Source organism: Macaca mulatta, chromosome 7 (assembly GCF_049350105.2).
Source record: "Macaca mulatta isolate MMU2019108-1 chromosome 7, T2T-MMU8v2.0, whole genome shotgun sequence".
NCBI lineage: Eukaryota > Metazoa > Chordata > Mammalia > Primates > Cercopithecidae > Macaca > Macaca mulatta.
In genome coordinates this window covers 167,560,324-167,573,527 of record NC_133412.1, presented here as the reverse complement: position 1 = coordinate 167,573,527, position 13,204 = coordinate 167,560,324, and the positions used below count along the sequence as shown (strand labels likewise).

At 46.7% G+C, this 13,204-nt stretch overlaps 1 protein-coding gene across 3 annotated transcripts; it reads left to right on the top strand.

The window, feature by feature from the left end:
• The first annotated feature begins 2,737 nt into the window (after positions 1-2,737).
• SERPINA10 (serpin family A member 10) lies at positions 2,738-13,204 on the top strand. 3 transcript variants are annotated; one of them, XM_001097853.5, is made up of 5 exons: positions 2,738-2,881; positions 5,427-6,191; positions 7,474-7,747; positions 9,794-9,944; positions 11,823-13,204. In XM_001097853.5, the coding sequence occupies exons 2-5, from the start codon at positions 5,477-5,479 to the stop codon at positions 12,012-12,014; spliced, it is 1,332 nt and encodes a 443-aa protein (XP_001097853.3). In that variant the 5' UTR covers positions 2,738-2,881; positions 5,427-5,476; the 3' UTR covers positions 12,015-13,204. The 3 variants fall into 3 exon arrangements, with proteins under 3 accessions (XP_001097853.3, XP_077797785.1, XP_014999909.3); XM_077941659.1 differs by lacking the exon at positions 2,738-2,881 and adding an exon at positions 2,920-3,159; XM_015144423.3 differs by lacking the exon at positions 2,738-2,881 and adding an exon at positions 3,014-3,462.

Here is a 13,204-nt window from a genome sequence, read left to right as displayed (position 1 = left end):
GTCTCACAGGACTGCCTTAACACTTGTTTTTCAGATGTTTACCCCTGTAGGTCTCTGGACAGATTTGCCTTAGAAGCCCCTCGATGTCACCCTGAAGAGTGGCTTTCAGAAGTTGTGCCTCCTGCCTGAGGGGAGTTCCAGGAAAGGTTCTATATCACCTGTGAGTTTATCTGGGTCACCAGAGGCCTTCCCACCAGAGCTTTCCCAATCGTTTTTGGCCAAGGAGTGTGAGAAGCTAAAGTTCATAACAACTAGAAGTCAGACAGCCTGCTTTAACTCTAACAGGAAAGGCATTCATTGGGGGGCCTGAATATCTTCCTTTGTAAAATCAAAGCCTGAAGACAGGGTTACTTACTTCTGAGGTTCAATCTGGCTCTAAAATTATGCAACAAATGCCATTCCTGTAGCACTTCCTTCCTACCGGGCGAGGTACTAAACTCCACAGGCACCACTTCAGTTCATCCTTCCAGAAGTCCTAACGGCTCAGCCTGGGGAGCCCCATTTTATAGATTGGGAAACTGAGGTTAAGAGAGGTTAGGTAGCTTGCTCAGGGTCATGCTGCTGGTGAAAGAGCTCAGGCTACAGTGCTATGCACTGAGTTTTCTCACTTTCCCATCTAACTGGAGGGCTAAAGGTCAAAGAGTGGTTGGCTCCCTTGCTGGGAGGTGTACAGGAATAATGTCGTCGCTGAAGGAGGGGGACTTCTGAGCCACACCCTGGGGTCCAGGGCTCACAGCCTTAGGAGCAAGATCGTCCACGCACTTCCTGGTTCCTTGGTGCTGCTGAGATATTCATAGGGCAGAGTCTGAGTTCTGACCATTTAACAGAGGAAGAAAGGCCGGTTCGATGAGGTTAACTTACATCCAGCAGCTAGGAATTGGGAGCAGAGGACCTCAGATTCACACCAGGGCAGGAGGCAATGGCCTGGTTGAAGTCTTCACAATTTTTCCAGAATACTCTGCTGCCTTCGTTTGTAAGGATCCATTTCTGAAACCCTGTGCCCTGGCCAGACGTGGTGGCTCATGCCTCCATAATCCCAGCACTTTGGGAGGCAGAGGCAGGTGGATTACAAGGTCAGGAGTTCATGACCAGCCTGGCCAACATGGTGAAACCTTGTCTCTACTAAAAATACAAAAATTAGCTAGGCATAGTGGTGGGCACCTGTAATCCCAGTTACTCGGGAGGCTGGGGCAGGAGAATCGTTTGAACCCAGGAGGCAGAGGTTACAGTGAGCCGAAATCATGCCATTGCATTCCAGACTGGGTGACAGGGCAAGACTCCATCTCAAAATAAATAAATAAATAAATAAATAAATAAATAAATAAAAGAAGCCCTGTGCCCTAAGACCTGCACACTCGCTAGCTCCGCTCAGACATTTAGCAAAGCAGACACCTTCCCAAGCCTGGAGGAAGTGCCCCTGCTTTTTGCGAATCCACAATCCCTCAGCTGCAGAGCTCGACCTGGATGGGCAGGCCAAGGCTGGCTCATATGCATGGCGTGGGTCCAGCCTGGCCCCTCTACACCCTCACTTTCACCTCTTAAAGAACTGCCTATCAACAGAGCAGGTACTGCCCGAAAGGAACACCCTGGAAACTTGTTGGGATACTACTGCTCTTCACAAACGTTTGTGGGGAGTGCTACTAGCATTTAAGGATTGAGGGTGAGCAATGCCAGACATACCAGAACACGCAGGGCAGTCTCCCACGATGAAGAGGCCGCCAGGTCCCCCAGGACTCACATGTCCACCTCAAGTTCACGTGGCATTATCTGAGCCTAGAATCTCAGTCCTGGGGCTGCTTTGTTTCATATAAAAATACAATGTTTATCCAAGGTTTTACTACACACTGCATTTTCTGTGAAGACAATGACCGTGTAAATCAGGCAAAGATCTGTATTTTGTTTGTTTGAAACTTTACCAAGCATTATTTACCATTTTGAAAACTCTATCCCTGGTAGTAACATTGGTTGTCGTGTTGACTGGCCAGCAGTGAGCATCTTACATGCGGCCTCCTGCGGGCTCCATATTGGGTGGCCTCACTGCACCTGCCCAGGCCCTTAGACCACAGCACTGCCATATTCAGGGACACATTATTCTCTTTTATTATGCCTCCACATTATCGTTACAGCATTGTTTTTTTTAATTTTGTGGGTAGGTTATGTTAGCTATACATTTCACTTCAAGGGTAGTAGTAAGGGGCACATAACAAAATATTTATTTATATATTTTTAAAAAGAGAGTCTGCGAAGTCTGAGAAGTTTTCCCATAAAGGGTCTCCACCAGCCTCAACTCTGAGTACCCAAGGATTCAGTCTCAAGTACAGAAACATTGCAAAGCAGGAAATTTACCTTGAAAGGAGCTATGTACTCTAAGTAGTGATTTACCTGTCTGCTTCCCACACTGGACTGACTTGAGGGCTGAGAGAGCAGGTCCTGAACATCTCTGCTGTACCCCCCAACCGACATCCCCACAGTGTCCAGCACTGGGTTGGGGACTCAGGAAGCATACACGGGACCCCCCAGTGCCTTCTTTCTCGAGGTGTTCAGCACCTGGAACAGCTCAAGAGAAATCCCCAACGTGCCACCCAGAAGGAGCTGAATCTTACTGGGGCGAAGCCTTGAGTTGCAAGGCAGAAGCTCTCGCGATGGGATTTGGGTCGTATTCTGGGTTACAGGAGGAGCTGGGGAGTATGGGAAGCCTCCCACTTGGTCTTTGGTTTTCTGAAAATTCCACCATCACAAGCAGGATGTTAATCAGTAACCGTCCCACAGGGAATCATACTTTGGAATAGCAAATATTTGCTGAAGGTTCTCAGCTGCAAAGCTGAAGCTTTGGTTTCTGCTCTGAATGAAGGACATTTCCAGGACCCAAGGCCACACACTGGTAAGAGGTAGTGGGTTACAGGAGACCTTCAACGAGTCTAATCAGGGAGGGACCGGGAGAGATGGTATCATCTCTGGGTGGGCTCCAACGTGAGGGCTGCGTGGCTGAGCAGTGCAAAGGCCTCAATCCTGCACTCCATGGGGACTGCACATACAGACCAGGAGCTGGAGCGGGGTGAGAGGTGAATTATAGACACAAGGGGATCCTCTGCAGGAAGGAGGCCAAGGGAAAGAGGCTTGAAAGGCTTGGTATTTCACCCACCGCAACTCACTGCCGGAGTAAGCAGGGCTCCCCTTCCCAGGGCTGAGGGGAGGAGGGGTGTGTGCTCTCCCAGGGCTGAGAAGTGGCGGGTGAGCTGGTGGTTGCTTACTGCCCGGGCTCTGTCTAGGAAGGTGCGTCCTCACCATGCTGGATGGTGTCCTAGTCCAGGAGCGCCCCCTGAACTCCTGGCCTAGACTTCGAAGGGTTGAGTAGATGAGCAAAGACCTTACAAAGACCTTAGGGGGTACCTGTTCAGGAGCGCCCAGGAATTACTGGGCTACCACTCTGCAGACTGTAGGACAAGCTTCAAGAACAGGAAGGTAAGACTCAGCATTTGGAAGCGGTGACATCTGGTTGGCGTGCTGTGCTAATTTCCCGACCACTGTGACAGGGAGAACTAACCTTGAATTCAGGAGTATTCTGTGTGGTCTTCATGTAGAAAGTAGCATTAAATGATGCCACGTAATCGTCTTAGTTCAGGCTCCTCTAACAAAACACCACAGACTGGGTGGCTCCAACAGCCATTGATTTTTCACAGTTTTGGAGGCTGAAAGTCCGAGTCAGGGGGCCAGTGTGGCCGGATTCTGGAGGGCCGTCTTCTTGGCTTGCAGATGGCCATCTTCTCACCGTGTCCTCCCATGGCAAGGAGGTGCGGAGGGGAAGTCTGGTCTCTCTTCTTATAACAGCACTACTGCTATCACAGGAGCCTTGCCCTCATGACCTCATCCAAACCTAATCACCTCCCAAGGGCCTCAACTCTACTGCAATCACAATGGGGGTTAGGGCTTCAACTTATGAATTCTGGGGGAACACATTCAATCCATAACAATAAAAGCATGAAACTGGGCTGCGTTTACACTGAAAGAGCTATTTCCCCAACATTTACAATACTTGAGTGACCTATTGAACACAGGCTTGCCATTTAGAGTCAAAAAGAGTTTCCTCAACAGTGTCCTTTGGGAAACACAGTGGAAGTATTTCACTGCTTCTTTAAGGCAGAGGGGAGTGCCGTTCAGACTGCAGAGTGCGGCCCTGAATTCTCGGGTGCCATTCAGCCTAAACAAGGAGCAACATGCTGGGCCCCGGCGCTGGAGGCGGTTTTGTCCCACGCATAGATAAGGACTCAGTCCCTGCATCAGGGAGAAGACGCCTGGGAGTTCCCTGCCTGTCACATTTTGCTGCAGGTGACCTTGGTCAAGAATAAGGGTCTCTGCGGATGGGAACTCTCATGAGGCCCGCAGCATCCACCCTGCGCTCACTGGGCTGGGTGGCCGACCCCATGCAGACCCTCCCAGGGCAGTGGGCCCAGAGAGAGGATGAGGGAGGGCAGGTGTCCTGGGGGTCCTGCTCAGTCAGCCTCTGGGATCAGGCCTGCAGTGTGGCTCAGCACCAGAACTGAGTTGGGACACAGCTAGGTGGCCCAGCCCAGCCCCAAGCCATGTATTTGGATGGAAATCATACAAGTGTTCGGGAGCCAGGCTCTGTGTCCAAGGATGTGGAGGGAGCCTAAAAGGCAACAGAGAAGGGGACAGCGAACGGTGAGGAAGTGTGGCTCCCACGCTGTGCAGCCGGGGGCAGTGAGAGCCGGCAGGCAGCCCAGGTGGCTGGGAGGGCTCTATGAGGCCACAGTGGAGGGAGCCCAGCAGTGGGTTGTATGAATTGCGGGGCCTCCTGCTACCTGGGAGCCGCAGCTATAGGAAGGAAGGAAGACGTCCAAGGAACTGTGTGGCAGAGGTGCAGTGCGAAGAGAATTTTGATCAAAAATCCAGGAAAGCTCCAATACTTTCCCCCTTCCTTGCCTAACAGGCATGCAGGCACTCCAATCCCCAGCCAAACAGGGCACAGGGCAAGGCCGGCCACCCATCTGGATGGGCAGCCTGATGGCCGGAGGGTCAGGGCAATGAACGAAGCAGATCAGGGAAAGGTGTGTGAGGACCCCTGATTCCACCTGCTCAGACCCCCACCTTCTGTGCTGCCTCCTGCTCCCAGAGCGAGGTCTCTTGCCCTAGCCCTCAGGAAGGAGATGGGATGAATAAAAAAGGGGTCAGGACCGAGAGCTGCCTGACAGCTGGGCAGGGAATGGGAACTAGAGGAGGTTTTGCTCTGTGAAATAATGTCCCCTCATTGGGTGAGCAAATGTCACCCACACTTGCTTCAGGTCTCCCTGGGACAGGGCTAACCTACTTAGCCACAGGAAGGAGGCAGGGTCCCTGAAGAAGCTTTTACTATCCACTAAGACACTTTAGGAGGCATTAAAACCATCTCTGTCCTCTTCTCTCCACAGGAAGTCTTGCAGCTGAGGGGAGGCACTCCTTGGCCTCTGCAGCCGACCACATGAAGGTGGTGCCAAGCCTCCTGCTCTCCGTCCTCCTGGCACAGGTGTGGTTGGTACCCAGCTTGGCCCCCAGTCCTCAGTCGCCAGAGGCCCCGGCCCTTCAGAACCAGACCGGCGGGGTAGTGCAGGCTCCCAGGGAGGAAGAGGAGGATGAGGAGGAGGCCAGCGAGAAGGCCGGTGAGGAGGAGAAAGCCTGGCTGATAGCTAGTGGGCAGCAGCTTGCCAAGGAGACTTCAAACTTCGGATTCAGCCTGCTGCGAAAGATCTCCATGAGGCACGATGGCAACATGGTCTTCTCTCCATTTGGTGTGTCCTTGGCCATGGCAGGCTTGATGCTGGGGGCCACAGGGCCGACCGAAGCCCAGATCAAGACAGGGCTCCACTTGCAGTCCCTGAACACCACCAAGCCCGGGCTCCTGCCCTCCCTCTTTAAGGGACTCAGAGAGACCCTCTCCCACAACTTGGAACTGGGCCTCACACAGGGGAGTTTTGCCTTCATCCACAAGGATTTTTATGTCAAAGAGCTCTTCCTCAATTTATCCAAGAGGTATTTTGATACAGAGTGTGTGCTTATGAATTTTCACAATGCCTCACAGGCCAAAAGGCTCATGAATCATTACATTAACAAAGAGACTCAGGGGAAAATTCCCAAACTGTTTGATGAGATTTATCCTGAAACCAAATTAATTCTTGTGGATTACATCTTGTTCAAAGGTACTTTGATAATATTCTGCTCTCCCAAGGCCACAGGGTCCTACAACTGTCTCTCCCTTTCCTTCCGTTAGGCCAGCATAGGGTTAACGCTAAATGATTTTCTATGAATGTGTTTTCAGGTTTCAAATACAGGTTGATACACATATTGAACAGTCACTTGAGGTCCTGCCCTGGCATCCTATGTGCTTGTAGTCCTTATAATTTTCAAAGTACTCTACACAGCTCCCCTCTGATGTTCAGAAGCACAGGGTCATTCCAAAAAGAGGGAGGTGGGGGGATTATCTGGGGGATTTAGAAGTGAATCATTGCTCCTTCATTTTTACTTTTTTGACCAGCTCTCTGCCCTTAGATTCTTATTATAGAAAATAGTGACACTCCACCTACTATAGAGTTAGAGGTTAAATGAGACAATGAATGTAAAGTGCCCAGATGGACTTGGCACATAGCAGACACTGAGTATCTATGCTTTACTTGTTCTTCCTAACTGTCAATCAGCAGGTAGAGCAGGAGTTGTTGTCTCCTTTCTAAAGATCAAAGCAGCTCAGAGGTTAGCCTGATCAAGGTCACACAATAAGTGGCAGAGGCAAAACCCAAACAAGAACCTCCTGACCTCCTGATCCTAGGTTCTGTCCAGCCCTGCCTCCCTAATGGGGTACTAGATATGGGCTGGATGCCACTTTCGCAGAGCTGGCACCAGACTTGCAAAGCCCCGGCAGGGGAAGCCACTTTACAACCAGCCAGGCCACACACCCCAGGGCAGACATTTGTGTGGAGAGTCATGTACCTGCCTGCTGGTGGCCTCTGCATTGTGGGGCCTTCTCTCAGAACCACATTAAACAGTGGGTGAGAAGTGTCACTCCTGCCACCTTGGACTCTGCATGTGCTTGTGCCTGGTGTGAATGAGACAAAGTGGCAGTCAGAGGTGCCAGGCAAAGGCTTTTCTCTAAGCTGGAGCCAACTATGAGGGAAAGACTGTGGATTTTGTTCGGGTCCAGGACAATGAGGGAAGCCAGGGATTGTTAGGAAACATTTCCCTGCTTTTGTGTGTGATTCCCAATAGGGCCTGCAAGTGGAGCTGTATTTTGTTAGCTGGGCTAGAGGCCGGGGAAAAGCTATTTTGGGGAAATTTATTTTGCCTGCCTGAGCTGTGGAAAAGCAAACCCAATTAGGGAACGCCTTGGAATGAGAAGTGAGATAGAAGGTTCCCTCTTTATTATTTGAGCAAGAACAATGCTTTTCAAAGAGGGGATTTCTGCAATGAGTTCTTCTCTCACTTGTTCAGGGAAATGGCTGACCCCATTTGACCCTGTCTTCACCGAAGCCGACACTTTCCACCTAGACAAGTACAAGACCATTAAGGTGTCCATGATGTATGGTGCAGGCAAGTTTGCCTCCACCTTTGACAAGAATTTTCATTGTCATGTCCTCAAACTGCCCTACCAAGGAAATGCCACCATGCTGGTGGTCCTCATGGAGAAAATGGGTCACCACCTCGCTCTTGAAGACTACCTGACCACAGACTTGGTGGAGACATGGCTCAGAAACATGAAAACCAGGTACAACTCTTGCCCACATCCTATACAAACTCTACCTTTCCATACTTGCAAACACTCAGCAGAATTTCGTTGAATGTACTGTGGTTTAATGCCCATCTCCTCCAGTGAGCTATAAGCTTCCTGAGGGCAGGGCAGCATTTGTCTTTTTTTCCACTCTATCCCCAACATCTGTCACAGAGTGCCTGGCTGATCATTCATTGAGTCCACCAGTATTTCACGTTCTGCTACCGTGATAAAAGTATGATGCCAGGAATTCATCAGCAAACAAAACAGGAAAAATTAGTCTGCCCTCATGGGGCTTACATTCTATTGAAGGAAGACAAAGAACAAATTAAAAATAGGTAATAATGCAGGGAAGGGAACAGGGAGCATCATCAGGATGCAGATGGAGGTTAGGGAAGGCCACTCCAAGAAGGTAACAGTAAGCAAACATCTGAAGATGAAGGATAAACCATGTGGATATATTCGGGGAGAGAAATGTTATGTTACAGGCAGAATCGTACAAGTTCTAGAATGGGAGTGTACCTGGTGGGTTTGAAGAAGAGCAAGGAGGCAAGTGGAGCTTCAGCAGTTGAAGATGAGATCAGAGTGGAACCAGGGGCCCAGTCACCAGGATCCCACCTTACAGTCCCCAGAAAAGACTTGGGCTTTTCCTGGGAGAGGCAGCAAGCCACTGGATGGTTCTGAGTAGAGGAGCAACCTGATTTGACTTCTGTTTTTAAAGGATCACATAAGCTCCTGTGTTGATAAAAGATACTAGGGGGTAAGGATGGAAGCAAGGGAGACTGGTTAGAAGGTTACTAGCAATCCAGGTAGAGATGCTCCTACCTGGACTGCGGTGGTGGTAGTGGTAGTGGAAGTGATGAGAAGTTGCTGGATTCTGGATCTATCAGGAAGTGAGAGTTGGCAGGATCTGCTAACGGACTGCATGTGGGTGAGAGAGGTGTCAAAGGTGATTGCAAAGTTTTTGGCCTTAGCAACTGGAAGGACAGATTTGCCATTTACTGAAATGGGGAGGAACAGTTCTGGGGTAAGTGCAGAAGTTCACTCTTAAACACTTAGATCAGAAATATCTATTAGACATCCAAGTTGAGATGTCAAGACGACAGGTGGATCTGGAGTCTAGGGTGAGGTCCAGGCCGGAGATATAAATTCAGTCATCAGCATAGAACTAGAATCTAGACGCATGACAGGGTTGGGGTCTGTACATAGAGAGGAGAGGAACAGAAAGCAGAGTGGGCACTCAAATGTCTGCCCAGTAAGTTAATACACCTATTGGAGTACAATGAAAATGGCGGCAATATAAATTCCATGGCTATGGCTTCTGAATCCCGTGACTCAGATTTTGGCAGAGACGAGTCCAGCTAAAGGTCCCTGGGGTTAGTTTTATCTTCATTATTCTTCTTTCATTTTTCTTCATATCTTAGCACCTAACAAAGAACCCCAAACATCATAAGCCCTCAAGAAATGTTTGCTGAATGAATAACTTTATAAATTAATCTTCAAGATACATCATGTCCTCAATTATTTTTTTTTGAGCCACAGAACTCATCTTTCCAAGCAACATATTTTCAAAGGAGGACTCCAGTATACAAAATAGATGGTATCAGAGTTTCTCTGGCTAAAGATGGGGAGAGGTTTAAAGTTTTCTTTGTTCCCCTTCCCATCCATCCCCAGACTCCTTGGGTCTGCAGAATCCAGGAGCTGAAAACAGTCATCATCCAGGAGTCTGCAGGGTTGCTGAAAGCAGCTGTTATCTCAGGTTGTTTTTAAAACATAGGGAAATGAACACATAAGTACTTTGCTAAAGAAAATGTGAGTCATTGGCTGAGGAATAAAACTCGTTCCCTGAAGCTGAAGTACTATTTGATAAGCTAGAAATATTTTCCCTGAAATAGGAAATTGTAAAAGAATGGCATGAACTTCATAGTCAACTGAAAGACTCATTAATGGAAACAATCTTAAAGAACAAAAATTGTGACCTTTTTGGTGTCCATAGACTATGGCTTTGTCTACATTTCACCATTATCTGTTCTCGTACCACAGAAACATGGAAGTTTTCTTTCCAAAGTTCAAGCTAGATCAGAAGTATGAGATGCATGAGCTGCTTAAGCAGATGGGAATCAGAAGAATCTTCTCACCCTGGGCTGACCTTAGTGAACTCTCAGCTACTGGAAGAAATCTCCAAGTATCCAGGGTAAGTCAGGATCTTTCATCAGAGCCCAACCTCAGCATGAAATGTCACCAAAACAAATGTTTTTACAAACCATTTAACTTTGATAAAATACCTAAGTGTAGTGGAAAATTATATTTACATCCCAAATACTTGAAATAGCACCCAGGTTGGATGTTTTAAGAATTTCAAGCAACTTTATTAAAATACCTTTTCAACTAATTTATTTTAAGTAGACCTCTCTCCTTCTGCTTAAGTGCTCAGGGAGAAATTTGCCCCTGAAATAGAACTGGTTTACAGATACGTCATCATTTATGTTGAATACAACTTGAATAGTTCATGAAATTACACCACCTTTACAATGAAAGAAACCCCTAGACATCATCTAGCCCAACTTCTCCCTCCTTGTGGAAATCCCCTCCATAGCCCTATGAAATAGCCCTCCAACTTCTGTCTCTTCCTCTTCATGCTTCCAGTGACAGCAAACTCACCATTTCTTTGAAAAGCTGCCTAATCCACAATAGCTAAAATTGTTTATATATATATGTGTATATATGTATATGTGTATATATACACATACATATATACATACATACATACATATATATATATATATATATATAGAGAGAGAGAGAGAGAGAGAGAGACCTGTAACTTCTACCTCATACTTTTTGGTCCTAGTTCTATTTCTAAAACTAAGAACAAATTTAGTCACCATCCACATAGAATCCCTTCAGTTACTCAGTGTTTCTCAGTGGAAAGGTTCTTGGTTTTGAGGGGAACTGCTTGTTGTTCAGAGCAGTTGTGCATGTTGCAGGGAACTGGTTAGCACTGCTGACCCATGTTCACTAATGCCAGTAGGAAACTCCAGTCATCACTATAAAAATGCTCCCACACATTTCCAAATGGCAGCTACATCTCTCTACATTCTTCCTTAGTTGTGTGGTTTGGCTAATATTTTCTCTTACAATTGCAATTTTCAATTCCAAGAGAGACTAAAAATGGCATCCACTTAAGTAGGACACAGTAGGGTAACCGTGGCCTGGAATCAGGTTTTACCACCTCAAGAGACATAAGACAATTAAATAAAACAACCCTGCAGACCAGCACCTGAAAGTGTTTCTGCTATGAACACATGAAAAACTGAAACGCACGGCTCATTTACAAAGGGTCATCATGAAATTTAAATTGTAAACCATTAAATATTCTCCCTCTGTTTGCTCTGGAGAGTTAATTTTCCTCTAGGAAATTAGGGAATTTTCTGGAGTGAAAATCAGTGTATGTTTTTATTCTCTATTATAACACAGTAATTATATAGGTACATCACTCATATCACATCCTGTTTCTGTAAAAAAGGGTCTCCCAAACATAGCAAGCAGCCACAATATAGGCAGCCAGAATTCAGGAAGGCTCCAGGGACCCCTGGGCTTGGCCCAGAAAATGCCTCAGAGTAGTACCAGGTGCTGGGAAGCTGATACAGAAGACTAGCCATTCCCTGCCTCCACCTTGCCTGCCAAAAAGGAAAGTCAGAGGACTCAAGGGATCCAGGCAGCTTGAAAACCTTTTAGGAGCACCAGCTCAGCTCAACAATTAGTAGTATAAAGCACACGCTCAATAAAGATTTGATGCATGAGTGCATCCTGAGTCCACGCCTGGAATGTGTTTCACATATTCCACAATACTTCACATTGGGTTCCTGAGGTCTTCTGGTATTGTTGGAGACTCCTGTGCAGTCCCTGGTGAAACCCCAGACCACTGCTCTTAATGTAGATGGGCCTGCTCCACTAAATCCCAGTAGCATGATCCCATGGGTAGGACCACTGTGAAGAATTTCAAGGGGCACATTTAATTCCTCCTTTGCACTGCCACACAAATGGTTTTTCACACTATTTCCTTTTCCAGGTTTTACAAAGAACAGTGATTGAAGTTGATGAAAGGGGCACTGAGGCAGTGGCAGGAACCTTGTCAGAAATTATTGCTTATTCCATGCCTCCTGTCATCAAAGTGAACCGGCCATTTCATTTCATGATCTATGAAGAAACCTCTGGAATGCTTCTGTTTCTGGGAAGGGTGGTGAATCCGACTCTCCTATAATTCAGGACGTGCATAAGCACTTCGTGCTGCAGTAGATGCTGAATCTGAGGTATCAAATCCACACAGGATACCAGCAATGGATGGCAGGGGAGAGTGTTCCTTTTGTTCTTAACTAGTTTAGGGTGTTCTCAAATATAGTAGTCCCCACTTATCTGAGGGGTATACATTCAAAGACCCCCAGCGGATGCCTGAAATGGTGGACAGTGCTGAACCTTATATATATTGTTTCCTACACATACATACCTATGATAAAGTTTAATTTACAAATTAGGCACAGTAAGAGATTAACAACAATAATAACAACATTAAGTAAAACAAGTTACTTGAATGCAGGCACTGCAATACCCTAACAGTCAAACTGACTATAGAGAAGGCTACTAAGTGACTCACAGGCGAGGAGCACAGACAGTGTGGAGACATTGGGCAAGGGGAGAATTCACATCCTGGGTGGGACAGAGCAGGACGATGCAAGATTCCATCCCACTACCCAGAATGGCATGCCACTTAAAACTTTTAGATTGTTTATTTCTGGAATTTTTCATTTAATGTTTTCAGACCATGGTTGACCACAGTTAACTGAGACTACAGAAAGCAAAACCATGGATAAGGGAGGACTACTACAAAAGCATTACATTGATTTTTTTTTAAAGATGTTTGTGTAATCCGTCTGGTATTTTAAGCCTGTTTCTAACAGCCTTAGTTATTTGGCTGAAGACTAGCTGGGTAGAATATCTTTTCTCTGTTGCTCACATATTTGGATTTTTAAAAAGTTGCAGATGAGAACACTATGTCGAGATAAAGCCTTTGGGCTTTATCTCCTTGAGTCAATGTGCTTCTCTCTCTTTACTTCTCTCTGGTGCAACATAAGTGTTTTATTTTAATCTATTATGGAGTCATAATAATTGCTGATGACATCAGAAGAAAAATAGCTCTAATCAGTCCTGATCACAGCATCTACTTCCATGGTGCATCAAATCGCTTGGCAGAGGCATTGGCTGAACCACAGATCATCTAGTTCAATACTTTCATTTTACAAAAGAAAGAAAGAGGGACCCAGAAACAGGTCCACATTCTTACTTTCATGGGCCCTAGGCACTTTTAACCTCGTAGACTCCTTTCCTTCATGAAGATATATATGTTTTATGGCTGCATTGGTAGAAAGATGAATATATTCGTCTTTTGAAATTGCG